Source organism: Betta splendens, chromosome 13, assembly GCF_900634795.4.
Source record: "Betta splendens chromosome 13, fBetSpl5.4, whole genome shotgun sequence".
Taxonomy (NCBI): Eukaryota; Metazoa; Chordata; class Actinopteri; order Anabantiformes; family Osphronemidae; genus Betta; species Betta splendens.
In genome coordinates, this window is record NC_040893.2 from 18,129,970 (window position 1) to 18,157,015 (window position 27,046).

At 46.3% G+C, this 27,046-nt stretch overlaps 6 protein-coding genes across 7 annotated transcripts; 5 read left to right on the top strand and 1 right to left on the bottom strand.

Moving 5' to 3' along the window:
- Window positions 1–821: 821 nt before the first annotated feature.
- Window positions 822–2,941, top strand: guca1c (guanylate cyclase activator 1C). Its single transcript, XM_029171487.3, has 4 exons — window positions 822–1,093; window positions 1,417–1,566; window positions 1,885–1,972; window positions 2,100–2,941. The coding sequence occupies exons 1-4, from the start codon at window positions 899–901 to the stop codon at window positions 2,234–2,236; spliced, it is 570 nt and encodes a 189-aa protein (XP_029027320.1). The 5' UTR covers window positions 822–898; the 3' UTR covers window positions 2,237–2,941.
- Window positions 2,942–3,497: 556 nt separating this feature from the next.
- On the top strand, window positions 3,498–4,170 carry thrsp (thyroid hormone responsive). Its single transcript, XM_029171376.3, has one exon. The coding sequence runs from the start codon at window positions 3,591–3,593 to the stop codon at window positions 4,008–4,010; it is 420 nt and encodes a 139-aa protein (XP_029027209.1). The 5' UTR covers window positions 3,498–3,590; the 3' UTR covers window positions 4,011–4,170.
- A 12-nt stretch (window positions 4,171–4,182) lies between these two features.
- On the bottom strand, window positions 4,183–5,548 carry ndufc2 (NADH:ubiquinone oxidoreductase subunit C2). The gene is made up of 3 exons (XM_029171377.3): window positions 5,288–5,548; window positions 4,601–4,744; window positions 4,183–4,359 (listed from the first exon to the last, which is right to left on the bottom strand). The coding sequence occupies exons 1-3, from the start codon at window positions 5,424–5,426 to the stop codon at window positions 4,310–4,312; spliced, it is 333 nt and encodes a 110-aa protein (XP_029027210.1). The 5' UTR covers window positions 5,427–5,548; the 3' UTR covers window positions 4,183–4,309.
- Window positions 5,549–5,704: 156 nt separating this feature from the next.
- rab30 (RAB30, member RAS oncogene family) lies at window positions 5,705–9,313 on the top strand. Of its 2 annotated transcripts, none has more exons than XM_029171373.3 (5): window positions 5,705–6,016; window positions 6,696–6,886; window positions 6,973–7,056; window positions 7,155–7,338; window positions 7,714–9,313. In XM_029171373.3, exons 1-5 carry the CDS (start codon window positions 5,863–5,865, stop codon window positions 7,962–7,964), a joined length of 864 nt encoding a protein of 287 aa, XP_029027206.1. In that variant the 5' UTR covers window positions 5,705–5,862; the 3' UTR covers window positions 7,965–9,313. The 2 variants fall into 2 exon arrangements, with proteins under 2 accessions (XP_029027206.1, XP_029027207.1); XM_029171374.3 differs by having other exon boundaries at window positions 5,875–6,016; window positions 6,788–6,886.
- Window positions 9,314–9,719: 406 nt separating this feature from the next.
- Window positions 9,720–17,811, top strand: prcp (prolylcarboxypeptidase (angiotensinase C)). Its single transcript, XM_029171372.3, has 9 exons — window positions 9,720–10,119; window positions 12,631–12,771; window positions 12,850–12,951; window positions 13,045–13,226; window positions 13,599–13,756; window positions 14,092–14,264; window positions 16,075–16,242; window positions 16,314–16,501; window positions 17,079–17,811. The coding sequence occupies exons 1-9, from the start codon at window positions 9,961–9,963 to the stop codon at window positions 17,284–17,286; spliced, it is 1,479 nt and encodes a 492-aa protein (XP_029027205.1). The 5' UTR covers window positions 9,720–9,960; the 3' UTR covers window positions 17,287–17,811.
- A 2,836-nt stretch (window positions 17,812–20,647) lies between these two features.
- Window positions 20,648–22,382, top strand: LOC114868647 (protein FAM181B). The gene is given in 4 exon segments (XM_029172436.2): window positions 20,648–20,679; window positions 20,681–20,751; window positions 20,754–20,867; window positions 20,870–22,382. Coding segments are annotated over 4 exon segments (1,203 nt in total). The 3' UTR covers window positions 21,856–22,382.
- Window positions 22,383–27,046: the final 4,664 nt, after the last annotated feature.

Here is a 27,046-nt window from a genome sequence, read left to right on the forward strand (position 1 = left end):
ACCTCGTACTCGCGCTTCCCCCAGGTTTATGTGTTCAGGTTTACAGCTCCCTGCGGCCTGAGCGTCACATGCTGGGCCGCCAGCAGCGCGTGGTGTGATCCCTGAGCTCTCATTACTGTACCATCAACACACTCACACCACCCGCAAATATTGTATCAGCAGGAATAAAGCGGATTTATTGGTTCAGGCTCCAGTGCAGGTTATTGTATGTGGGGCCGTTCAGGTAAACACTGCTCTTAATCTGCTGCGAGTCGTGGGATCAGGCCAGGCCAGGTCAGCAGCACGGATCCTGCTGCTAAACTTAGGGTGCGTTAATCATCATAAACCTGCTCTGCTGTAAAAAGCACCAAAGGCTGCGAGCGCCCGGCTCGTTAAAACAACACTACCCTGGAGCCTGCGTCATTACCCATGATCCTCCGAGATCCGCCGTGCGGAGCTAGTGGGCCGCGGGTCAGCGGCACCAACGTGTGTTTATCCACAGTGTGGGGTTAAAAACTGCTCATTGTGTGAGTGTGAGAACGAAACAAAAAAAAGCAAAGAGACGCTGCAAAAGAATGAAACTATGTCCATCAGGTTCCATCAGACGCGGCCCATCAAGGCAGGACTCGTGAGTCCAGTCACGTCAAATGTTCGAGACCAAAACTCATGTCAACAAACAAAAGACGCCCGAGCTCAGACTGAGGCAGCGTCTTCATTCACTCTGACCCTTGTTGTTGGAAAGCAGCCATGTCCTGAGGTTCTAGGAACTTCCTTGTTTATCCCATTAAAGGGTTATCTCCTCTTTGGGCAGTCTCAAGCCTTAATATTAAGGCGCTCGCTGAAGGCTTCACTCACACCCAGTGCAGCCGCATCGACAAGCTCTCAGTGCTCAGCTCAAAGTCAGGCCTCGGGAGGAAAAATGGGCGCCCACGGCTCCAACCTGGACGATGTCCTGGAGGAGGACATGCACCACTGGTACACCAAGTTCATGAAGGAGTCTCCGTCGGGGCTCATGACGCTGTTCGAGCTGAAGACGACGCTGGAGATGAACGGCATGACGGAGGAGGCCAGCAGCTACGTGGACCAGGTCTTCTTCACCTTCGACATGGACGGGGTGAGCAGACGCGCGGCGCTGGTTTGATTCACTGTTCAGGACTAAGGTGTGAGTGTGAGCAGACTTAAAGGTATACAATAGGTTTTCTGCTTATTGTCTGAGCAGGATTGGAATCACTTGATGATCTTGTAATAAGGATCAGCTGATCCCTTGATTACTTTACACCCATTTGCATTGGTGCCATCAGAATACAGTACCTGTAGCTACCTTCTATAGACCGTATACAGTCGGATACAATTACAACATTCTGCTTAGTGAGTAGCACATTTGTATATTGGGATGTTGCAGCTTTCTCTAACTGCACCTCTTATCTTCATCTGCAGGATGGCTATTTAGACTTTGTTGAATACATTGCAGCAATAAGCTTGTTACTAAAAGGGGAAGTGAACCAGAAGCTAAAATGGTACTTCAAGCTCTTTGATCAAGACGGAAATGGAAAAATTGACAAAGAAGAACTGGAGACTATATTTAAGGTAACGTATAGGGTTAATCGACGTGTTCTTATTTGGAGTTTACACATTTCACACACACACACACACAAAGGACAGAATCAGCCCCCGTTCCCTGAATCGCGAGCTTAGCTGCTCTTCCCCGGAAAGAAAACAAAACCACTTTAACTTTCCATGACACCTAATCCCAGAGTCTGCTTAACAGAGTCTTGGTAATTATATAATTCAGGGTCCAAAAGGACGGAGAGACTTGGCACCACAGCAGCTGCAGATCAGATGCACCACAGTGCGCACAGCCGTACATGACATCATTATGTATTTGTATATATCTGTTCTCCTTAGGCAATTCAAGACATCACCAGGAGCTATGACTTTTGCCCAGAGGAGATTGTGATTCTTATATTTGAAAGGATTGATATCAACAAAGAAGGTAACAAATATATCAAACACTATTTTAAAGGTTTCTCTAGTCTCAACAACTTTTAATAATAATAAATCATACTAATATTGTAGCACAGGACATTTGTGTTGACCGCTGCTGCTGTTTCTGTCCACAGGTGAGCTGACGCTGGAGGAGTTCATCAGTGGAGCGAAGGAGCACCCTGACATAATGGAGATACTCACCAAGATGATGGATCTCACCCACGTCCTAGAAATCATCATTAAAGGCCAACCCAAGAAGGTCAAGGGCTAAATTTGTCATCAACAAACTGAGCTGGTGAAGAGTCGATGGCTGAGCGTGGTGAACAGCCGAGTCCCCCAGAATGAAGCTGAATGAATGTATCATCCTGCTTGTGATCTTGCGTGTCGGCCTTTCAAATGAGTCAGACTGAAGGTGATATGCTTCTGTAGTCAGGTCCATCAGTTGTGACATCATGCTTTAAAGCAAAACAAGGATAATAATGGCTGTGGTTGAAAAACTACACTGATGAATTCATGAGGAAATTTGATGGAAGCTACAAATGTAGAAAAACTATATACATGTAAAACTATAACACATAACATGTATAAAAAATGTAATGTTTCACAATTTATTGCTTTAGGTCACAAAGTTGCCTTAAAATAATTAGTTATTAGTTTTTGCTTAAAGTTGATTTTATTTTTGTTCTTGTTAATGATCATTCTACAGTTCCTTGTTGTTCCACGTCGTGAGCACAACTCACTCAAATTCATCATTTGGGGATGATGAATTTGATGTGCTGCACACTGATAGATAAAGTTCAACTCTGTTGTGGCTTCGTAGCTCAGTAGAAGCAGATGTATTTATTTATGAACATATCCTCAAAAAGGTGAAGCTTATGCTTCACAAACGTAAACTTTACGAATGATGGGTTTTTGAATCTTACTCCAAATCAGCAGTAATTTTTGTCTTTTTGAATTAAACATAAATTGAAATATATGAATTATTCTTCCAATGTTCTTTTTGTATTTGTGCATAAAGCAACAGCATGTGATGTTTGGTTTAGAAGGGAACCAGAAACTAATGTTTGCATCTTCTATTTAATAAAGATACGAGAGCACACAAAATTATATTTGAAACCATAACATTTTTCTTTGTCTTATGTGCAACAACTGATATGAAAGTTCAATTCATAGAATAATCTGCTAATCTAAACACAGCTGGCCTTGGCCTCACATTATCATTGCTTGGTCTGGGTCACAATTTGACATCCTGCACCTCAGCTTTGAAACTTGAATTAATCAATGTGAATTTCATGTTGAACCTTCCATCGTGCCATTAAAACATGATGGCCAGTGTGGTAGATCATTAACCAGATGTTCATTTCAGAGCACACTGTTCAACATGATTATAAGCTAAGAAACAGCAGGTTGTGTAAATCAAACAAAGATAAGGGTTTGACTGCACATGGCACCCGAAGCTTTTCTAAATGTATCGGATGACGAAGTTACGTAACTGCACTGGTCGACCCACCCAGTGCTCATCGTATAAATTCACCCACATCTGCTCCCACAGCTTTGCACTGCACACTGCTTCCTACTGTCTTACACCACAGCACAGGAACAGGAGACCACATCCAACTGAAGCCATGCAGACTGCCGAGGCTAAATTCAACAAAAACAACCTGCTTCTGACTCTGAGACGATACAGCTCAGCAGTCAGCGACATGGAGCAGACCATTCTCCTGCCGAGTCTACTGCGAGACGTGCCGTCTGATGAGATGGTGGACTCTGAATCAGCAGAGGAGAGCTGCAGAGACCTGTACAGCAACTACCTGATGCTCAAGGCCATAAGGAACACGGTGGAGAGCAGCCTGGTTCCCCTGGATGATCACAAGACCAAAAACAATGCAGTGATCAGCAAAACTCTGGAGCCTCTCATGGACACAGACCCTGAAGCTCTTTTCCGGTTCCACCTGAAGGGACTGTTTTCTGTGATGTGCAACCTTACCAAGAAGACCCAGAGCGTCACTGACAAATATATGGACATTATTGGAGTGGCAAACTAGAAAACAGCAAAGAACCCCCTGTATGAAAAGTGTTGAACATGCATTAAGTCTGTAATACAATCTAACTGTCTAAACTATTTACATGTGGTTACTGTAACATTCCCTCAGAAACTAAGTGTTATGCAAAAGTATTCATTAAATGAGCGTGACAAAAAAACAATTGTTTCAAGGCTTGATTTCACTTTTTATCATTTTATTTACACAACTATATTCCACACAATATATGGCAGAGTTTTCACAAAAAGAACACTTGAGAATAAACTGCAGTCTGCAATCGCTTTCTCTTGCTCTGGCCGCACTTAGCGAATAGGGGTGAAAGGCTCCACAATCTCTGCAAAGGTCTTTTTTTCTAGTGAGAGAAAAAAAGGAGGAGGAAGATTAAACACTTACTTGGGCCATGATTTTCCAAATTCTAATTTCTACAAACATGAGGAAGGAGTCCTTTGATTAAATAAATATTAACGCGAGAACAAACAGAAATATTTAATATACCATAAATCTATTGCTGACATTGAAAATGTTTGTTTAATGGCTGAGATGAGCAACTGACACTGACCCTCCCAGACACATAAACACTGCAGTGTCCTCACCCTTTGGTGCAAACTCCTCTGGGTGGAGTCTGATGTACTCGTACATATCTCGATCGTTTTTGGCGTTTGAGTAATTTTCATATTTTGTAATGTGGTAGCCGATAAACCAACCGATTGTTGCCAACAGGAACTGTCGATGGACACCTGAAGAAGAGCAAAGTAGATAGATGATATGACTGCGTTGTAAGCACAGATCAGCACCAAACTGTAACACAGGTCACACTTTTACACCTCAAAATACGAATGAAGAGGATTCAGAAGGTTTCATAAGGCCGTGCAGGTAGTGTATTGTTACAGTAAATAAATTCATTAACAATAAAAACAAATACATCAAACATAGACTGTCAAATATAAAGATTAGAAGGGAAAACGCTCTGTCCATTATGTTCAAAACTAAAGTGATAAATAAAAATATCTTTACTCATCATCCATTTTAAATAAAAAGGAACTTATTTTCGTTTAATCCAGACACCTTCTAACAGCTGAGGAAGACAAATCTGTAGCCACACGTTCGGCGTGCAAAACAAAACAAAGTTAGCTTACTTCATTGCTGCGACACAACGAGCGGATGCTCAGAATCAGATCTACGTTTGAAACCACTCGGACACAATATTAGAAACGTTTGACACTAAAGTGCATTTGCAAAAACAAAATAGAACCTGGAAGACGGTCCTCAGACATGCTAACCTGCTTTTATCGGCGGCCTGTGGTTAATGGCATTATGAAGCATCGCGGTGCACCAGCCCACGCCAGACAGCCACACCGAGTTCCTGTTAACGATTCCGGGAGGAGGGAGAGACTTGCCCTCGTCGGGTATGAAGCCCATGGCGACACCGTTTCACTTTATTTCAAAAACAGTTGTTGACCTCCCAGCTCGCCGCTTCTTCTCATCGGCTATCACCTCTCGTAGGAAGTCAAGGGCATGGTGCGCAACCGAATAAAGTGTCCGGGCACAACCACGGAGAAGCGCTTCAGTTCCTACTGATCAGTTTCCTAGCAACCAACGCCAGAAGACAAACTCCCCATGTAGGAATAAAAAGCCTTTGGGGGCGTTACATTAGTTTGAGTTTAGACCAAACGAGAACACTTTTACAAACACATGCAAATTAATATTTGTGTTGCATTAACACAAGCAATCTCTGCATCACTGCATTACTGAACGATTCCAAACGTATAACTGAATAAGAACTAAAATATCGGATGGATTCTATCTGCAGTAGCAAACTGTGTAAGAAGTACTGAGTTGGTTTGCATGCGTACTGATGACGTCATCGAGTGCAGTCGTCCTCCTCCCTGAGCTGCTGAGGATACACGACCAGAGGAAACGATGCCCTGCCCAGCTATGGCTCTGCCCGCTTGATGAGGTGACCTATGCATACCAAGTAGTTATAAGTCCGGGGACATCCCCGTGTTTTGGTAAGTGCAAATTGCTTCCAGGCTCGACGCGCGCGACCTGACTTGCATTCTTCCCTTCCCGCTGCTGCAGATTTGTGCCAAAATGGCCAGAGTCGCAGGCTTTAGCCGCTAGTTGCTAACGCTGCTGCTGCTGCTAGCTTGGCTCTTAACAGCCATCATCGGCATTATGTGCGAGAAACGTGACGGCGGCTCGTTTTAAACGTGCTGGGAATGCTGCGCTGTTGATTCCCGTGAAACGGCGAGGTGGAGGAGGGAGTCGGGGAAGAGGTGCGACGGAGACGTGAACAACCCAGCGGGTCCCGTTGAAAAAGCCCAGAGCAAGGTGCAGCTCATGGAGGCTGACAGAGTAGTGCAAGCAACAGTTTGATTTGAGGCTACTGCTGTTATCGCCATTATTATTGTTTGCATCTGGATGTTTGGCTTCCATGAGAGCAGCATAGATAAAATCCCATGTTACAAGCAAAAACTGCTCAGAAGTGTAAGACAAGTATAATACAATATATATTTAATCCTTTATACCAGTGACATGGATGGTTATTACTAAGTATTAAAGCAATTAAATTAACACCACCAACAATCATCTCAGCTGCAGCTCCCTTTAATTTTTTTCTTGCGCAAGGGTTTAATATTTTTATCACTGTCCATTCTGTTCCTCCTCCATCTCAATCTGTGCTCACAGCTTCCACATGCACCGGACACCACACGTGCAGGCAGCGGCTTCAGTCGAGTGCTCTCCTCTCACTTTGGGCTTCACTCCTCTGTCTTTTCCAGTTTAGCGTGAGCATGGAAGATTATGACTACCTGTTCAAAATAGTGCTGATAGGAAATGCCGGAGTTGGGAAGACATGTCTGGTTCGACGCTTTACTCAGGTTTGTGTTGATCGGTTCTTAGGTGTTTGCGGTTATACACTTTATTCTGGTCTAATCTAATCCTGTGTAATGCAATGGACTTTCAGGGCCTTTTCCCACCTGGACAGGGGGCTACTATTGGAGTAGATTTCATGATTAAAACTGTGGACATCAAAGGGGAGAAGGTCAAGGTACACAAAGACTAAAGTTTATTTTTTTATGGTAAAATCATTTGCATGCACGCTTTGTAACAGGCGGGTGCTCAGTTTCCTGTCTGTCTGTTTTGCAGCTGCAGATATGGGACACAGCTGGACAGGAGAGATTTCGCTCCATTACTCAGAGTTATTACCGCAGTGCCAATGCCCTCATTCTCACGTATGACATTACCTGTGAGGACTCCTTCAGGTGCCTTCCAGAGTGGCTGAGGGAGATTGAGCAGTATGCCAACAACCAAGTGGTGACTATATTAGTCGGTAAGAAACTTTCTTCATTGGAAATGTGTGAATAACCATGTGCTATAATTTAGTGGAACTGGCCTGATTTTTCTTCTGTGCCCACCTAAATGAATTAATTACTGAGCTGATGTCAGAGACTGTTCTAAATAGATCTGAAGACAAAGTCAGTTTGGTCTTTGTTAATAAGGTGTAGGATGAACTGTTTTTTGACAGGAATAAAAAGTTCACATGCTATCTTTGCTTCCACTCAACCCACACACACATGCAGGCACATACACCTCCACTTCCATCTGCCTCATCCCACGCCCACGCCTGTTGGGTCTGTGCTGTGATGCAGGAAGCCACATTCTTACATGTTACGCATGTTGACGGACTGACTTGTATGTCTTCCAGGTAATAAAATAGATCTGGCAGAGAAGAGGGAGGTTCTCAGACAGCGAGCTGAGGACTTCGCTGAGGCTCAGAGCATGCTCTATCTGGAGACCTCAGCCAAAGAGTCCGACAACGTTGAGAAACTTTTCCTCGACTTGGCCTGCGAACTCATTCGAGAGGCCAAGCAGAACAAGCTGGATAACAATGACACTGCCCCAATGCCCGGTGAGGGTAAAACCATCAGTTACTTGAGCTGCTGCAGCCTTATGTAGAGAGAGCTCAGCATTCTGGCCGTGGTATCTCAGTAGCCATTGACTGTAGAGGGCACACAGTTGAGACCCAAAGCCTCCGTCCCTCTACAATGGCATAAAGCCTCTTAGATCCATCATCTCTAGTCCCATGCCTTTGTGAGCTGTACAGGGGAGTTAGTCGACCTTAGTTTGGCCTTCCAGAAACAAGCATTTTAAGACAATGCCATTAGGAGAACATTACTCTCAGTGCAACAGGATGTAACGTTTGAGGCATCCAGGATTCTGAGTAGGGCTCAATTTTGTTCTCGTCTGTGTAACATTGCATTGTTTTAGGACTCGTTTTCATTCATCGTCAGTATTCACCAGCAGCAAAAACCTCCCCGGGCGTTTTATTACAGATTCCACTAAGCTCACAGAAAATGGAGAGGTTACGGTACTAAATGTACATACAGTGTGTGTTTGGAGAAGATCCAGTCAGACCAAGATTTAAAGAAACTTTGCAAACTTATCCTGAAATTGGGTCGCACAATCAGTTATTTCCATTTAATTTCCACTGCTTTGAAAATAACATCCAATGGTCTTAACATCATAACATTATGTCTGCGTAGTTATTTACACCCATAAGTACAAACTGTGAAATATTTGTTCCCAATAGAAGAGTTTTACTTGCTGCTAAAATTTGTTGGTCATATACCATGAACAGTAACATACATATAAATACTACAATAACAGTATTTTGTGACGCCTTTATTTTCATGTATACTTGCAGTACTTGCCATTAATCAGTTGATAAAGTGTGAAGCAGGTGAAAAAACCTAGTCAGTAATTAGTAGACATTTGTTTAATTACTTGACATTTTATTTGCCAGCTGTTATTTTTACCCATGTGAATATTTCAGAATTTGTTGTTGTGCCTAACCATGAAATTTGTTCCAATTGGTTTGTTTATGTAGTTTTGTATGACCTGTATTTCATGAGCTTTTATTGTGAAATTTGATTGTCTAGCATGTTTTGTCTTAATTTGTAGTGTCCAAAGTTCATCTTGCCATAACTGTTATGTACTGTATTGCACAATGTCATATACTGCACATTTATTTTGTAACATGTTGTCTTTTGTTGTACTTGTAGTACATCTTGGCACTTTGCTTTTAAACGTTTTATTTCCTGTAATCCCTTTGTACGACCGGCGATCATTTGGTATTTGCCTTTTACCGTAGCTTTAACAGCTCTTACATATTGTTAATCTCTTGCATCTCCTCAGAAACACAACAGAAAACACTACGGGGATATTGTGCTTTTTTTCCTTTATGTGTATAAAAAATAATACCTGAAAAATGACTGTATACATTAATATTAAATAGTTACACTGCATTCCGTGTACTTGTGTCATTGTTTGAAGGGAATGGTTGGAGTGGGGTCCTACTGGAACTGAACATCCTCCCGAATCATGCGCGACATGGCCATTCTTTGTAAAGATTAGTTTTAATTTTTAAAAAGGCTCATAATGAAATTTACATCACGTTGAAGATTACCATATTCTATTCCATTATTTTGTATGAAATATGTATACCGGTATTAAGTAATGTAGTCAGAACAAAAAAGATTTGACAGACTACTAACTTACATGAGTTCAGTATATTGATAGATGCTTTTAAACTGAAACTATACAATAAAATATAAACAATCACAACATTTCTTATGCTTTCGGCATCGGCGGTATGAATAAACTCAGACTCCCGTAATCCTATGCGAGCGTATTTCCCATAAGACCTTGCGCCCTTCTTGCTAACTTCTGCTAGGTGGCTACAGTTTACTAAAAGCAGTTAAATGTTTTGAAAGCGTGTGCGCGCGGCAGCTTCTGCCGCTGTTTACGTCGGTCACGTGCTGCTCCACGGCACGTCGGCGTTTGCTGACGGGACACTCTCGCTTCCTCTTTCCGCGGGACGGGTCTGTCGCTCCCGGCGCTGGGAGGAGGATGTGACCCGGCCGCCTCAGTGTGGACAGCAGCAGCTGCAGCGATGGGGGCTGGAGGCAGGGCCGCGGCTCTCTGCCTCCTGACGCTCGGCTTGACTTTCCACGTGACCGCTCTCAAATCGCAGCTTTTCGCCCGGTTTGGCGGCTCCTCTTCGTCCGGCGACAGCAACATTAGCTATGAAACTCTGTACTTTGTCCAGAAGGTGAGTTGAGCGTCTTTTAAATCAGGTCCAAATGATTATTAAAACACTGTTCTAATAGAGAGTCCTTCCGCTTTTCTTCTTTCTCTTTCACTTCACTTTTAATGCTTCATGAGCTCAACGTAAAAAAACAGTAATAAATAAAAAGTATCCCCAGACATGTAAATAATAAAATCTGTGTTGATTGCTGTCTTATTGTTTATTAGCTCATTTTGTGCTTTTTAGCTGCTTGTGATTCAAAGTCTGCAGTTTGCAATTTGCTGAATTTAACTTTTTTCTAAGTATAGACGTGTGCACCACCCTTGAAGTGTATAAATGTAAAGGTTTTTATTCTGCCTTTTCTGACATTGATTGATTCATTGTTTCAAGTATATTTCCAAAAATAGAAGCACTTAAGTCTACAGTAAGTACATCTTAGTCACAGTTTTAGTCAATAATTTACGAGGCTTCATTTCACTTGCTCTTTCTAAAGTGCACTTTAATCCCGCAGAAGCTGAGCGTTTTGTTCCTGAGACAATAGGTGTTTTCCTCCGACTTCCTGTAGTGAAGCCTCAGACTGGCTCGCGCTCGGAGCCGTAGCTGTGCCTCCTGGCTCTCTGCCGATAAAGGTCTCCAGGGGCCGCTCAATGCGAAACGCTTCACCTGCGGGCGCGTTGTGCTGCATTCATCCAGCCTTTACATTCCTCACTGGGTTTGAAGGAGGCTCAGTCTGCACATTGAGTTCACACGGCAGCAGGATAATAACACTGAATGGCTTCTGAACATTTATTCATATTCTTAACTTATATTTGCATCACATCCTGCAACTGAAGTCAGACTTTGTTTAGTCAAACGTGACAAATCAACAGACGTCTTTAGTTCGTTCTATTTTTAACACGCGTTAAAATGTTTTTTGCTTCAGACATTAAGTAGTTTTGCTCTTTACTTTAGGCTTTGAGCTCTAAAACTGTGATTAGGGGTTCCATACATTTCTGATTCCTTAGGAACCAAAACGTTAATCAAGAAAATAGTAAAGCAAATAAATACAGGATAAATAAACACCAATTTTAGCTGTAAGTACTGCATTCGCCTACAGCGTGTGTTTGCACTTAACCAGCTCTGGGTTTGAGGACAATGCTCCACACCTGGTCCAGCCCACGGCATCCGGCCTAATCAGCCAAGCTGACAAGAAGATAAAGACAGTTTCCTCCCGCCTGGCGCCCGTTCTCTCATCTGAAGTGTTTCTGTTAGCCACACGACATGAAACACCTGTTGTCTTCCTCGACTAGAACGACAAATGAAATCCCTGCATTACACTTGTCACGTCTGATGCTAAAATAAACCTGTGTGTGTGTGTGTGTGTGTGTGTGTGTGTGTGTGTGTGTGTGTGTGTGTGTGTGTGTGTGTGTGTGTGTGTGTGTGTGTGTGTGTGTGTGTGTGTGTGTGTGTGTGTGTGTGTGTGTGTGTGTGTGTGTGCGCACGCCTGCTGGTACGACAGCACCAAGCGATCCTGCAGTTGTCCAGAGGAAATCCTCTTGACTCTGATTTCCCCCCGGACAATGAATGGAAGTGTCCTTTAGCATCCTCTAAATTAAACAGTTTACTGAGGGCTGTGCTGTGGCCGTTTCCCCCACGTCTCCCTCTGCCTGCGGCCACCACACGGTGGCGCCACCGATCAGATAGTGGGTTTCTTATAAGTTCAATCTCCTAGTTTGCAGCTGTGCATACTGAGTGGGTGTAAGCGGTACAGTACTCACCAAGGGGCCTTTCTGTGAAGAGTATTTCATGTTCAGCTGCGATTTGGTGTTTAGATGCTAGTTCAAAACATAGAAAACGTTTTAAATTGCATGAAGCTTTGTTCGCTGATTCCTAATGTTACACTTTGGACGGTGGATGCAAGTGAAAGTGCCAGCCTTTTCTTTCAAACTGCCTCATGGTGCCCTCGCTCCTCCAAGCACTGCCAAGCGCCGAGGAGCTGAGGCTTGAATGAACACATTGAGACCCCAGAATCTTTCTGCTGTCATTGGCTCATAAAACTGCTGCCTCCTTTGTTTCCACCGAGCAGCGAGGAGGTGAAACCGAACAAAAACATTTAGAATGCGGCACTGGGGCTTTTCAGCTCGCTAACCTCATGGGGTTGTCTTCTCTGAAGTTCTTTTCTTAATACATAAATACAGGAAATCTAGTCGAACAGGGAGGACACCCTTGAGTCCCTGAGGTTCGATGAAAGCGTATGTGAGCTCAGCTAAAGTGGAACTAATGTGGCATCCTTTAAACTGGATCTGACAGCTTCTTCATACAAATTGGGGCTAATTACCCTCGAATCCAAGCTCGAGCCTGTCATTTCGCAACGCTGCGTCTGGCTGAGAGCCGGCTGTGACTGACCGGCAGCTCTGAGATGCTGTTTGTGCACAGGGGATTTTGATATGATTTGAGCATTGTTTTAATTTTTGACATCATATAATCTCATTGTGTTTGTAGATGCTTCAGATTTAAACAGGAGTTTAATAGCGTGTCATCATGTTTGTGTCACAGATTGATCATTTTGGATTCCTAGAGGACGGTACGTTCAAACAGAGGTACCTCGTGGCAAACAAACACTGGAAGCAGCCCGGGGGACCCATTTTGTTCTACACCGGCAATGAAGGCGACATCACCTGGTTCTGCAACAACACTGTAACCGTCCCGTCCGGTCCCGTGCATCCTCCCCAGCATGCGATCCTCAGTCTCACTCTGTGCTCCTTTTGTCCCCAGGGCTTCATGTGGGAGATTGCGGAGGAACTGGGAGCCATGCTGGTTTTTGCAGAACATCGATACTATGGGGAATCTCTGCCATTTGGACAAGAGTCCTACAGCGTAAGTGGAGATGTCATGAAGTGAGGCAGCCGTATGCTTGGATTGGTGTTAAACTGTTGTTTTAGTTCTGGAAATATTATGAATTGCTTGCAGGACAGCAAACACCTGAACTACCTGACCTCGGAGCAGGCCCTGGCTGACTTTGCAGTGCTGATTCAGAGCCTGAAGAGCACCTTAGCTGGGGCTCAGCACAGCCCGGTCATCGCTGTTGGAGGTTCCTATGGAGGGATGCTGGCTGCCTGGTTCAGGATGAAATACCCTCATGTAGTTGTTGGGTGAGAAATTGCACCATTTGTGATCATTGTGATCATCTTAAACCAAGATTCTACAGTACATGCAGTAATAGTACACACGCACACACACATACACGAGCAAACTGCTTCTTAATTTTTTTGTCTTCCGACCCTCATCATCCTCTTATTAGCAGTGAAGTGTCTATAATAAACACCAGATGTTCATTTTAGCTAACAGGATGCATGTGAAGAAGTGCTTTATGATACTAGAGTTTTAATCTGCAATCTATTGACTTTGATGCTCAGCAAGCTTCTTCACGAGTGACCTGCGTGTGTTGTTCACACAGTGGATGCTCCATATGCATCACTCTGAAAAGGAAATGGTATAAAAGGTTTGTGCTTCTCGCGTTTCAGAGCTCTGGCCGCCTCTGCACCAATATGGCAGTTTCCTGGTTTGGTGCCATGTGGAGACTTCTACAAAATAGTAACGCAGGACTTTGCCAAAAGTGGACACAACTGTGACGCGAACATTAGGAATTCATGGAAGGCCATTAACAACGTCACCTCCACTGGTATGTCACCAGCAGAGAGAGGAGGGTGGGAGCAGCTGCCTTCTCTGTTATATGATAAGAAACATGACTTATGTGAATTTAGAATTAGGAATGTCCTGTTCATGATCGCAAAAACTCCTTCTCCAGAAAACTGGCAGCTGTTTAATATAATTATATATATGTTGAATGTAGTGGGTGCACATCCTCTAGATTAGTGTATGAGATAACTAATAATTGCTGCTCCACAATCTGTCAACCCAACATGTTCTTACCATTAAGTTAACCTTTAGTTGTTAATGAACTGTTTCCCAGTTAAAGCCTGACTTGCTGACACTTCTCTGCCGTCTTCTGATCAGCGTCTGGTCTCCAGTGGCTGTCGGAGGAGTTCAGCTTGTGCGCTCCTCTTAAGAGCCCAGTCGACATCATCGTCTTCAAGAGCTGGCTTCAGGAGACCTGGGTAAACCTGGCCATGGTGGACTACCCCTACGAGGCTAACTTCCTGCAGCCACTGCCTCCCTGGCCCATCCAGGTACTCACAGCCTCCAGTAAAATTCATGTCATAACCAGCAGTTCAAGAATTAGACAAGGCCGAAGTCTTCATAAAAACACAGAAGTCCCAGTTAAACCTCCAACCGGCATTTACTTCCTTGCAACGTCTGTCTAGCTTTGGTTAAGCGCCTGATTTGGCCCGACAGCCTGTCCTTAATTGAATTGAATGTGGGATTCAGTCGATTGTGTTACAAGTGTTTGTTGTGGTCTTCCAAGCCTTTGTTTACAACAGCTGTCAATTAACTTCATTAATATTCATAAGGATCTAGTTCCTTTTGGGTTTTAAGTATTCTTTAGATGAGCAGCTACAAGTAAGCCACCATTCTTTTCTTCCCCCGCACCAATAGTCCTTTCATTTGCACACTCCGTCAGATCTCTGAGGTGTTCCTCTTAGGACGTTCACATGGCACCACAGAAAGAGGACATTTGCCCAGTGCAGCTCATGAGGCCGTAAAACAAAGGTCCACCACTCTGATCTGAATGGGACTGTTACAAATACTTCACCCGACACTTCATCTGAAAAACTAATCGCAGCAGCCAAACGCGAGGGGGAAAAACCCTGCAGTCGTTGATTCTGGCTAATTTAAAATATGACCCAAAGCTCCTTCCATGCAACGGCATTACAACACGTCCTGTGTGTCCATTGTTACAATACAGCGGATGTTTCTGGAGAGAGATTGACTCGGGTTCTAACCTTTAGCGCGTCACGTGCATGAACCGGGCCCTGCCTCGACCCCTCACCGACCATCAGCCTGTTGATCAAGTGCTGCTCACTCAGTGTAAAACCTCTACTCATGTGATGCAGTTTAGTTTTTGCTTAAACTATCCTTTAACCACTCTGGGTTTCTCTTCGAGCGTCTTGTGAGCTGAAACAAACACTAAATGGTCAGTTTGAGTTGTTTGGCTCCGTGCCGTTTAATGTATGCGACCTCTATGGGTGGTTTAAGCGGTTTAGGCAGTGGGTGCAAAGAGGAGCTTTTTTAATGACAAAGCTAATGTGATTATCTGAGTGAGTGTGAGAACGGGGTATTGAGGGTTTAGAGAAGGAAAATCTGTTGGCAAAGATGAATGTTTAAGCCTAATCCTATCTGAAAAGTAAGGAGAAGATGCTTTGGAGCAATTGCAGTGCTGTTTTTTTTTTAGGGTCTAAATCTTTGGTTGGACATGTCTGTGGCCCTCCTCATCCATCGACCACCAACTCCTCCCCAGTCCGCAGACAAAAGCCTTAGTAACAGACTCCACAGCAGCACCGCTCCCCTCCAGCCTCCAGCCTCCGAACAAGAAAGCTCAGTTTCTGTGGCTCACAAAGCGCGGCGAGCAGCGGCCGCGGCCAACTCTGCCGCTGCAACCATAACAACACGCAGCAGAAAACAAATCGAACCCGAGCTGAAACGCAAATATTTATCACCCGCACTGTTAATTCTGAGAATGCAACCGGGGTCGAACAAAACGGAGGCGGCCAGAGAAAACCCTTTAAATTTTAAATCACGGAGATCAATGGCTGCGAGTTAATGGAATGCCCCCCCCCCCCCCTCCCTCTCGTGCCAAGATTACAGCAATAAATTCAAGTTCATTCCAGGGAATTTCATATGCAAATTAGGCGCCACCACTTCTTATGTGAAGAAAAACTTTAAGGGCCGCAACGAAGCAATCTGGAGCCTTGTAAACAACTTGGATGTGAGGGAATTAGATAATCAAATGTTCCTCTTCAGCGTGGGCTAAACTGTAATTTAATCACATACTTGTAGCTGATGTTTTGTGTGCCGCCTGCTACCCTGTTGTTGTTTTAGGTGGTGTGCAAGTTTCTTGCTTTTGACTCCGCCGTGTCCGACCACCAGCTGCTCCGGGGCGTCTCCCGAGCAGCCAAGGTTTACTACAACTACACCGGAAGCGCTTCCTGCCTCAACACCTCCCAGACGGCCACCGGCAGCCTGGGCTTCCTGGGCTGGTTCTACCAGGTGTGGCCCCCAGCCGTTGCTGCTTCACCGTCGCCGGATGGCTTTTCATGTGTCCGCGCCTTCGTCCGCAGGCCTGTACGGAGATGGTGATGCCCATGTGCACGGACGGCGTGCAGGACATGTTCGAGCCCGAGCAGTGGAACTTCCAGGCCTTCTCCGACGAGTGTCACGCCATGTTCGGCGTGCGGCCGCGAGCCGACTGGGCCGGCGCCGTCTACGGGGGGAAGGATATCGCCTCCCACAGCAACATCATATTCAGGTAGACGTCACCCGGCGCAGGCTGTGGGGCGGCGGGCGTCCTCTGGGGCCGCCCTGTGCGTTGAGAGCAGTTAAAGTGCAGCTTAGCGGCGTTTATGGGCAGGAAACGAAGGCGAGCCATGTGGCAGAGCAGACAGGACGCAGAGCTTAAATGGGGAAGCGCCGGCTCTGATGTAGCTTTATCACCAGCACCAAGGTCGGCCGTATTAGGTTGAATGCCAATTAGCGGCTTTTGTGAAGCACTGAAATGTCCTGGCTATCAGCGGTTTGATGTCGAGCGTTCAAAGCCGCGTTTCATGCATCTGCGAAAGCGGGCGTAAAAAGTGTTAAGTCCTAATACGTGCCCGTCATCAAACGCAGCGCTGCTGCAGTTAAGTCACTTAGAAGTCAAAGTGTTTTGTTATTTCATTCAGCACCTCCTTCCTCGTAAAGCTCACGGCCCAGAGGATAAAAGCTTTAACAAGATGAAGAATGTAGCTACCTTGTTTTTTTAATAGCGCCGCAGCATTTACGCAACAAGGACACGAGGCTTCACCTCTAAACGCTGTTCGTTCTCGCTGCTCGTCTCCGTGTTTCAGTAACGGCGGCCTCGATCCGTGGTCGTCCGGCGGAGTGACTCGCAACCTCACAGGGACTCTGGTCTCCATCCTGATTCCCGACGGGGCCCATCACCTGGACCTCCGCTACAGCAACGCCCGGGACCCTGCTTCGGTCCGAGCAGCCCGGCAGTTAGAGGTGAAGCACTTCCAGCAGTGGATCAAGACGGCGTCGACGCCCGGTCTCTAAGAGCAGCTGGAACTTCCAGCCTTCAGCTCTAACTCCATTACACAGGGTGCTTTCGTTGCCGCGGTGCCAAAGTTTGTCCTCGATGGACAACTTGTGATTTTAACTGTGTGAATTCACATTTGCGAACGGAGACGTGCTCAGTTCTGCAGGCGACACTCCATTTATTTTATGCCAAACTATAAATTTCCAAAGATCTGAGGAGAGAGAAGTGCAGCGATGTCCTATGAGCAGTAATGAAGTGTGTTTCCCACTGATTGCAGCGCCGTCCTTTAAACGTCTGTTTACTCGTCAAATCGCTGTCTTCAAACGACCGACCCGTCCTCGCTTTGTTTCCTGTGTCTGTCGGAACCGGCCGCCGCGTCTTCAGTCACTCTTTAAAAGCCACGCTTGTTCTTTCAGAATCCATGTGTGCTGTAATGTGCGTTTTTAACACTGAAATGCGTCTCAGGAGAAATGTTTGGCACCAAATTGAACAAGATTTGTTTTGCGTGTTCTATTAAACTTGATTTGTTTTTCACAGACGAAGCGCCGCGTGCTGTTTTCTTAATTCCCAAGAAACGTGTTCCAGTAAAACCAACAACAAAGCTGCGGTTTTTACTGCCTTTTAATCACATCTTGCTATTTTGTTGCCGTGTTGAGTTGACTCTTCGTGTTTCGGAGCGAGTCGGGATTCTGAGTCACTTCCACCCGGCGTGAGCAATTGCCTGAGCTGGAGATTTAATAAAAGCCCAATCGGAGGAGGCCAATAAAGTGTGTGGTGGGAGGTTATTGCAGCTACGCCTGCTGACCTCACCCCTGCAGACCGACCTGTGGGATTCCCCTCGGCACACATTCATTCACCGGCTGCCATTAAAGCGGAGGACCCCCCCCCCCCCCCCCCCCCCCCCCCCCCCCCCGCTAGTAATATTATTAATACAACTCCTGGGGTGCTGGAGGGGTAGAGAGTTGATGGAAGGTTAAAAGGGGATTCAGGAACCGGCAGGAGGAGAGGAGCCCTTTGTAGTTAGACATGAAGTCACAGACATGTCCTTTTTTATTCCAAATGTCAAGATAAAAGACCAAAATGTCATCAAAATGCTGAGACGACAACACTCGAGCAGCGAAACCCCCGTTTGCATTGTGGCTTCCTTTGAACTTCTCGGACCAACTTTTCGGTCCTAACGTGACGTGACGGTGTGAACACGTCCTGCTCTGGTATGTGGCTTGATTTTCCAGCAGGAGACACAAAGCCCGACGTCTCGGCATTTTGTCATAGGCCTGACTGGGTCTCAGACGCCCCCGTGGAAAGAAGCACAACTAAACATGGGGGAGGACAGGTTCTCCGCCACTAACTGCCCTCCTTAAACTGTTCTCAGGACGTTGAAAGGTCATTAATTTTGTCGGGCTTTTCTTCGTCTCTGACACCAGGCCATCAATCAAAGGCGTTATTACTATTCGCTGAAGCCTAAACTCTGCGTATGTCCCTGCTCAGACAGGGACCACACACTCGTAGGAAGAGATTAAGCCTGTGTGTGTCACTTCATGTCGCACTGTGCTCCCTGCACCCACGAGGTCGGCGCTGAACGGCTACATTCCCAGACCCTCAGGGGTTTAACATTAATATCAGCAATATGAAGCTGGGTCCAAGACCACGAACCAGGAAGGGTTTCCACCAAACTGCATTCACTTCTGAAGTTCTGAGAGGCCTTAGTTGTGCTCTCTAGATATATTTTACAAACCAGTCTGTCGCAGCCCATCCCCACCCGCCTCCACAGCTCTTTATGCAACAATAGAGACTTGTTTCCGGGATCTGTGCGTCAGGCTCTGGGATGTGAATGACCCACCAGCACAAAAGCCAAAGCCTCTCGACGAGGAGAAGTGAGGAGGAGAGGGGGGGGGGGGTTCATGGCTGCCCGGCGGTGGTGATGTCACGTTGCCAAAACTGTGCCGTTGGACGGCAGAATGAGTTTGGGCAGGCGTTAAAAGCTCTGCCTCTCCATTGGAGCCATGGGATGTTGTGATATTCATGCGGGTGGCCCCCGCCTTTCTCCCGGAGTCCTGAATTTGCAGATCTGTGCATGCTCATGTTTCCGTGCAGCAGGTTTTTATTTTTTTCTCTGCACCTTTTTCCAGCCACACTCTTGTGTTGGGCCACAGATAATTAGGTCAGTGCTATCAGTTTCAGTGCCCCCTTTTGCACAGAAATTAACATAAGAAAGACATTTTTAACAGCCTCGCTCTCACCCTGCGTTATTCATTCCAGCGGCTCTTACATGTTTAAATTGGTAAACTGAGCTGCGGCATAAATAAAACTCCCCAAAACTTTATACAACAACGATAAATGAATGTTCAAAAAATAAAAGTCTGAGAGATAAACAAATGAAAAGAAGACAAGAGTTGCAGCTCCTCTCTTTTCTACCTTATCACTGATTTCACTTTTTTCACTTTCACATTCAGAATTCCTCTCAAATTGGGGAACGTTTGGCAGCGTAACACACGCTCCATTGTGTCCTCCGCTGGCCCGGACACTTCCTGTAAATACGTTATTGTTTACCACAGAAGTTTCATACCCAGGATTTCTTAAGGTCAACATTTCTTCTGGCACACTGAGCCTGAACTGCACTTTATTCCCCTTTAATTTAACAGCTCCGGCAGCTTTTCTAGTTAAATCGACTGTTCATTATTGAGACCCATTTTACGAAGGGGCTGTGAGGTGCAGTTTAATGAATCTCTGGCACAAAGCTCCCTTTCACTGCCAGGCGAAGAATAGAGGCTATTTAGACCCTGTAGGGCTTTATGTCAAAGGCAGCCCATAATAGTTGTCAGGCCAGGGCAGAAATTCCCACTGGCCTGGGAATGCACTAGAAATCAACTTTTGCCATGAGCAGATTAAGACACAAGCAAACAGTTGGGAAGATTCTCCCAAACAGTAGCATCTGTTTGGGCACAAAGATTTTCCCACAGAAACGAGGCCTTTGTCGTTGAAGGGCTTCGTTTCTGGATTCCAACTTTGGCGTTTTTCAGCGACTAAACAAGTAATTAGATTAGAAGTTAACTTCTATTTGTCAAGGGTCAAGAAACGCATAAATAGGCATGGAAATAAGCAGGAATCCCGTGAATAATGGTGCCGATCACATGTTCGAGGGGTATTTTATTCCTGCAAATCTTCTGGTGTTAAATTTTATTAGTATTTTATCTGCTGGCAATAAAACTCCTGCAGGGACTTAAAGGCTTCGCTGTGTACTGTTACAGTACTTTCCTGCAGTTTCATGAAAGTCTTTTTGGTTCACAGCGCACACAAACAGTTCAGCTATAGGCGGAGAGCTCTGACAGAGGTTATTGTCTGCGACTCTGCAGGGAATTTCAGACAAATCCCTCTTAGATGCAGGTGGTCGGGCACAAGCAAAGAGTTAAGTCCTGCGCTCCCTTGGCCCCTCCCCTTTGATGTTCTGACATCACTAGTCCGGCCCCCTGAAAGATCTCCCAGCCTTCCTCTGAGCCGGTCACTTCTACTCTGGGATGTGTACTGGAACTTCAGGAACATCAGGACCAAGTGTTTGCCGGTGGGGAGAAAAACAGAGACGGAACGTTCGGTTCTGGGATTATGGTGCCACAGGTGTAGCCTCTGGGCTCAGCAGAGTAATGGCTGTTCAGACTGCAGTCATGAACCCTCAGTTCATGAATTTCTGCTTCCCCGGTTCTGTGATGGAGTACGACGTGGAGAAAAGTCTGGACGTGGGCCTCCTGGGCGAGGCCGAGAACGACGACGACTACAAAGAGACCACCAGGGACCTGTTGAGCTTCATAGACTCGGCCTCCAGCAACATCAAGCTGGCTCTGGACAAGCCGGTGAAGTCCAAGCGGAAAGTCAACCACCGGAAGTATCTGCAGAAGCAAATCAAGAGGTGCACGGGTATTATAGCACAGGGAAACGTGGAGGAGGCTCCCGTTAAAAGGCAGGGCGTCCCCCTGGTGCCGCCTGGCCCTTTGCAGAGCAAAACCCTGGCCAAACGCGACGGGGTCCAGGCCAACCTGCAGAGCAAGAGCCTGGCGGCCCTGTTCAGCCCCGTGAAGGATGTAAGAGGCGAAAAGGCCAAGAAGCCGCCCCTCAGGCACCGCAACCTGCCCCCCTCCTTCTTCACCGAGCCGGCCAACTGCCACAAAGTCAGCTCCACGTCCGGGATGACGCTCAAGGACCTGGAGCGGGGCAACCCCGACGCCGCCGACTTCTTCGAGCTCCTGGGGCCCGATTACAGCAACATGATCAGCGAGCAGGACCTGTATCAGAGCGCGCCCGCCGGGGCGCGGCTGCAGCCGGACATGGCGGGCCCGGACCCGGCCTCCTACGACTGCCACCCCTTGGTGAGCGGCCTCCTCTACTCGGAGCCCTGGACTGGCTCCTCTGGACCCGCTAAGAAGACGGGCCCGGCCCAGCCTGCGCTCTACTGCCACCCCGAGGCTGCCGCCGGGCCTCTGGACGACGCACTGTGCACTTTGGCCTTCCCCAACTTCTTCACAGACTGCTCCATACCTCAGGTCACTTATGATTTAAGTGGTGGTTACAACAGAGCTAATTATTCATCTCTATGAGAAATTCTGCTAAAAACAGATAAAATTGCCGCGGCAAATGTAACTCTAGTTTGAGAGATATTGATAGGATTATTTTATGTGTAAATATGTCGTGGAGTTAAATGTAAACACGTTTGTGTCATTGCTGCTCGACAGAATTGTATCATTGGACTTTTAGCCGAGAAAATCCCTTCCACTTGTGTGAGTATCGGAATAAAGCTTATTCCTTAGTCGGTGGTTTAGTTCATTAAACGACCTTTAATGCTAGAAAGTCATATAATAGAGCTGTTTGTCACATCTGACGGGAGGATAAAAACTGCAGCAATCTCACAGCCACGCACTTTGTGGGTCCCATTAGCAGCGATTGCGGGGACAGAGAAGAGGACTCACTCTGCTGAAGCCACGATTACACCAGCGCCTGATGCTGTTTGTTCTGCAGCGTTTTACAGCTCACACATCATTTCAGCCGTCGGTTCCACCGCTCGTGTCCGTTTTTTATTGTACAGCTGTCGCAAGAGGACAAAATAAAGCTGGTCTTTATTACTGTGGGACAGTGTGTGTTTGTGTGTGTGGTTGTGTGTGTGTGTGTGATTGAAAAATCTGAGAGAAGGTGAATCAGGTCTGAGGACGTGTTTGATTCCATTTCACGTCACCTCCATAAGTTTGATTTTTTTTAGTTTTATTGGATGTGATGATTTCAGAAATACATTTAGGGCCACGATGCCTCTGTGAAGCAAGCTCAGATATATATATATATATATACCCCCCCCAACACACACACACACACACACACACACACACACACACACACACACACACACACACACACACACACACACACACACACACACACACACTTTATCCCAGTAAACAAACTCAAGCGAGCTTTTTTTTTTCCAGCTGATTAGAAGTAAGACATAAATGTGAGTATTTGCCTTTAAACGTTTGATGTTTTTATAACAAGCATCATTTTGTGTTTGCTTACTTGCAGTTTTAACAGAATCAAGACATCAGTCGGGGAAAAAAAAATAAAAAAAAACTAGGAAAAAAACCTAAAGACTAACTAATAGAACTTGTCGCAGCTGATGGTGGTGCAGGAGACGCTCCGTGGACGCGTGGACGCTCCCACGCTCTCACCACGCGCTTTATTACCTCCCTCTGGTGGTCGCTGGAGGTGCGTCTGCTTGTTTGTGGGGTGGAGGCGAACACAATGGTGAAGTCTCAAAGTGAAAGTGAAGGTGAAAAGGTGACGGTGACACGGTTTCCACATCGGCCTCGAGGGGTTTCAAAGTAAGGGTCGTCTTGTGCGCTGCAGTCTCCAGGGTCTCGTCTCTTGAGGTCAGATGTGGACGTGTGGAGGTTTCTGAGCATCAGAGGTCAACGGTGACTTCTCACCAACGCACATAATGTACACACCCTATTTTGTGCTGATTACTTAAAGTAAATTGCGTTTTTCTGTGTAATGTGCATTGGTCCGTTTGACAAAATGGGGATAAATCAGTGGCATATTCAGATTCTTTTTCTTTATTGGCATTTGGTGCGACTGCCCACGGACGGCAGATGGACCGAGCGTCTGTAGGTCATAAAACGAGGTGACCACTTTGTGAAGGGGCCATTTGCAGTCAGGGTACCTCCACTATGTGCTGGCTCACGGCTCGCGCCCCTCCTTAATTGGCAGAGCTCTGCACGCGCGCAGGCCTGAGAGCAGTTCAGCATCAAACACACTAGATGGCAGTGATGATCCACTGAGGATCCCCACCCTCCACGTCCACGGCGAGGCTTCGATCTGATGCTGGAGATCTCATCTCACATTGTTGACTCGTACAAACCAAGTGGTTCCTTAATATAAAAGATGAATATGTTGAATTTGAACCCAGAACCTGAAGAGACATCATGGTTGTAAGCACTGGTTTTATCGTTGTGTGTCAGTGCCTGGTCCACACTGACCCACAGTGAGTCACACAGAGCAGAGCAGAGCGGCATCCAGACAAACTGTAGACACAGAAACAGACTGTATGGATTTTCTGTCCCGCGTTGACACCGGCTGATTTATTCAGATTAGCCTCCGCTGATGGAGCCACAACTGTACCTGCTTTGATTCACGGCACGCTGGAGACGCAGCGTTTGTCAACGCCGTCACCCAGATGTGCGCTGGTGCGGTGACGTCAGCCGCACACGCGGCTGCTCCGGCCTGAGAGCACGCTGGCCCCGTCCCCGCCCTTTCGCAGCTAGCCCGCGCGACTCGTTAGCATCAGCGTTAGCATCTCAGCCGCTCGCAGCCTCGTGCAACGCTCCTCTCCAATTCTTTTTGCTTCCTTGTTCTAATAAAGATCAAATGAATCCCTGCAGAAGATAAACAACTGCGCATAGTTTGCTGGTTGTGATTGTTGTTAATTAGCTCCTGCTAATTGCATATTCACATCACAGCAGCTTAACGTTTGTCTTCACAGACATCTTCAGCCTGTGTGTCACAGTGGATGATATTTATCCGCTGCGTCGCCATGTGAGCCTTACATAATGCTGTCGACGCCCAGCGTTAAACGTGCTGCTTCATCATAAAGGGTGTTGTCAGCTGCCTCCCACCTTTAAAGGACCCCCCGCGGCTAATTCTTTAAGGATCGTAAACAAGGTCAGTGTGGACCGACAGGGCTTCACGGCACGTCCTGCGTTTCCTCCGTCTCATAACCATCAGCGAAGGACTTTTTACTACCAACTTCCTGCTCGATTTCATCCTCGTCCCCGAAAATGAATTTCCCTTTCCATATGCACTTTATGTGTCACAGCTTTCCGTTTATGTGTGCGTCGGTTTCCAGCAGCTCTCCTCCTCGGGCTGTTGTGGCTACGCTTGCTTACATCTGTGTGTTTTCGTCAGTGCGATAACAATTGCAAGCTGCGCAGCTGACAAAAGTCTCGGCGAGATTAAAGACAATGCTGCCTCTGCTGTTTGATCTCCAGCAGATGCTAGTCACGCTGACACGAACATCTCTCTCATGCAAATCAGCATAATAAATACTAGTCTAAGAGCGTCTCCTGCTCAGGTGGCGCAGTCTGCGATGTGCACTTGCACGGGCAAAGGGCAAGGAGCCACTTTCAGGGTCCAGACAAATAAAATGCACGCATCCTTGTCGTATTTGTGACCATGTTGCAGACAAGAAGATGAAAATGGAAAGATGCGACACTTTTAACCTGTTGAATCTTCCACCTCCATCCTTTTTCACGCTGCTTATCCGGTCACGCTCGGAGGAGCTGAGTTCCTGAGGACATGTGAGCGTCCTCGGGTCCTCTCAGCGCTTCATGCTCCGAGCCCCAGCTCCACGCTCTGTTCCCCTGACGACAGATAAACACGTGTTGCCTTGCTATTATCCCTCAAGCGTCCCCTCGTGATCCGAGGCCCGCTGCTGCTTCACCCGCTGCTGCTTCCTGCCCTTTGTGACATCAGCCGATCACCAGGCGGCGTGTTGGACTCAGGTGAAGGGCGTTAAGATGAAACAAACATGTGTTGGCGTTCTCACCGTCAATTAAATCAATCAGAGCGGCGCCGTTTGAAGCCGGTGGCCCGGCCCGGCCCGGCTTCGCACGCAGCAGCAGGATTCTGCACAGCCTGGTTACATCTGCACGCGCGCTCACCTGGAAGTGACCTTTATGTGGAACGGCACCAGATTTGGAAGTAATGATTGTCATTTTTGCTATTTTCCGTTCGACAGCGTTGGGCTCACACTAACGGTGACGATTAACCTTGGGCTGTCAGGATGTGCACACCAGCAGTGCACCTTTGTTTTACTGCAGTGTGAGGGCTTGCTGCTTCCTCAAACTTTCATTTCCTGTTTTTAAACAGGAGACAGGGAGCTTCACACGTTCACATAACCCACATTAGTCCATAATCACGGCAGAAATGTGACCTTTGACACATGATATCAGTTAAAACAACAACTGATTAGGATTTTTTGTGCACAAAGACCAGTATTTTAGACTAATCTGATACATGTGTTTGCATCTTGCTTCAGGCCTTTCTGACAGACAGTGTCATGGTGTCATTGAACCAACAGCAAACATGAGGTGACTCAGATGAATTGACATCGTTTCCACTTTTTGTCACCTGGAAAAGAAAAGACCATTAATATATATGATGATGTTTAAAGACACATTCCTTATGCTGATTACTTCATAATAATAGGCAGGAAGGTTAATCAAGATCTAACATTCAAATGATTAGTTATATATAGTCCTTTAATAATAATAGGTATTTCATATTGAATTCTTCTTTAGCACCTTTTTAATAATCATCTTAAGCTTCAGAGCGATGAATGTGCTCATTAAAACTGGCAAAGGCAAAATTAATAAAATTAGCATTGACACCTTGGTTCTGTGCTCTGACATGAGCCCTGCAGCCACATTAGCGTTCGCAGTGTTTGCGTCCAAATTACCCCGTGCACACCTTTTTGTGTCCAAAGCCTCCGAGCCGACAGCAGAAACAAACAGACTCATACAAGGAACCGTGCGTTATTCTCACTTACTGGCTTTAGGTTGCGCCAGTCGCGAGAGGCGGGATTGTTTCATAACACCTCTGCTGAGGGCTGGATATGTATAGCCTGTCTGTGGTAATTGAACGCAGCCAAGTCTGCTACTGCAAACAGCACGATAACACTTCTCTTTGTGAATTCTGCTCGTCTCTGTGCAAAGTGGGATCGTGAGTAACATTCTCACCTCGAAATAGATGTTAGTTTGTGAAAATCATCAGCGCCGGCTGCCAGCGAAGTCCACAGAGCTGTTCACTTATGGAGCTCCATTGTGTCCTACTGCTGTCCTGCAATTATTCCCCTCTCCTGCATGTCTTTGCATGCGACTGCTAACATGCTGGAAGAGAAATCTCCCCCCGACTGTTGTCAGGTGCAAATGTTCAAGGATGTACGGATGTTCAGCCTCGGTCTTTGTGCCGTTCCGAGGGCAGGATCTCATCTAAAGATATAAATGATGTGCCCATCATCTGAGGCAGAGACAGTTGTATTATACAAGCCGCGCATCCCTCGAGAAGCATAATAATCTTTAAAAGCAGAGCAAATCCCATTACCTGTCGCAGATTTCTTCCCTCGTAATTGCCGGAGCCTCCCCTTTGGGAGGGATGAGGGGTGAAGGACGCCAGACAGGATGATACCAGGCTATCTGCAGGAAGAATCTAGGGGACATCTATTTTCGCGTTTGTCATTCGCAGAGA

Bases quoted from the DNA above. Each gene is read 5' to 3' on its own strand.
- guca1c (XM_029171487.3), top strand. From the start codon at position 899: ATGGGCGCCCACGGCTCCAACCTGGACGATGTCCTGGAGGAGGACATG. The intron at 1,567-1,884 runs GTAACGTATAGG...TGTTCTCCTTAG, and splicing joins AACTGGAGACTATATTTAAG to GCAATTCAAGACATCACCAG. The intron at 1,973-2,099 runs GTAACAAATATA...TTCTGTCCACAG, and splicing joins GATTGATATCAACAAAGAAG to GTGAGCTGACGCTGGAGGAG.
- thrsp (XM_029171376.3), top strand. From the start codon at position 3,591: ATGCAGACTGCCGAGGCTAAATTCAACAAAAACAACCTGCTTCTGACT.
- ndufc2 (XM_029171377.3), bottom strand. From the start codon at position 5,426: ATGGGCTTCATACCCGACGAGGGCAAGTCTCTCCCTCCTCCCGGAATC. The intron at 4,745-5,287 runs GTTAGCATGTCT...GCTCTTCTTCAG, and splicing joins CAGGCCGCCGATAAAAGCAG to GTGTCCATCGACAGTTCCTG. The intron at 4,360-4,600 runs GTGAGGACACTG...TTCTCTCACTAG, and splicing joins AGAGGAGTTTGCACCAAAGG to AAAAAAAGACCTTTGCAGAG.
- rab30 (XM_029171373.3), top strand. From the start codon at position 5,863: ATGACGTCATCGAGTGCAGTCGTCCTCCTCCCTGAGCTGCTGAGGATA. The intron at 7,057-7,154 runs GTACACAAAGAC...TCTGTTTTGCAG, and splicing joins TCAAAGGGGAGAAGGTCAAG to CTGCAGATATGGGACACAGC. The intron at 7,339-7,713 runs GTAAGAAACTTT...TATGTCTTCCAG, and splicing joins AGTGGTGACTATATTAGTCG to GTAATAAAATAGATCTGGCA.
- prcp (XM_029171372.3), top strand. From the start codon at position 9,961: ATGGGGGCTGGAGGCAGGGCCGCGGCTCTCTGCCTCCTGACGCTCGGC. The intron at 10,120-12,630 runs GTGAGTTGAGCG...TTTGTGTCACAG, and splicing joins CTCTGTACTTTGTCCAGAAG to ATTGATCATTTTGGATTCCT. The intron at 14,265-16,074 runs GTACTCACAGCC...TTGTTGTTTTAG, and splicing joins TGCCTCCCTGGCCCATCCAG to GTGGTGTGCAAGTTTCTTGC.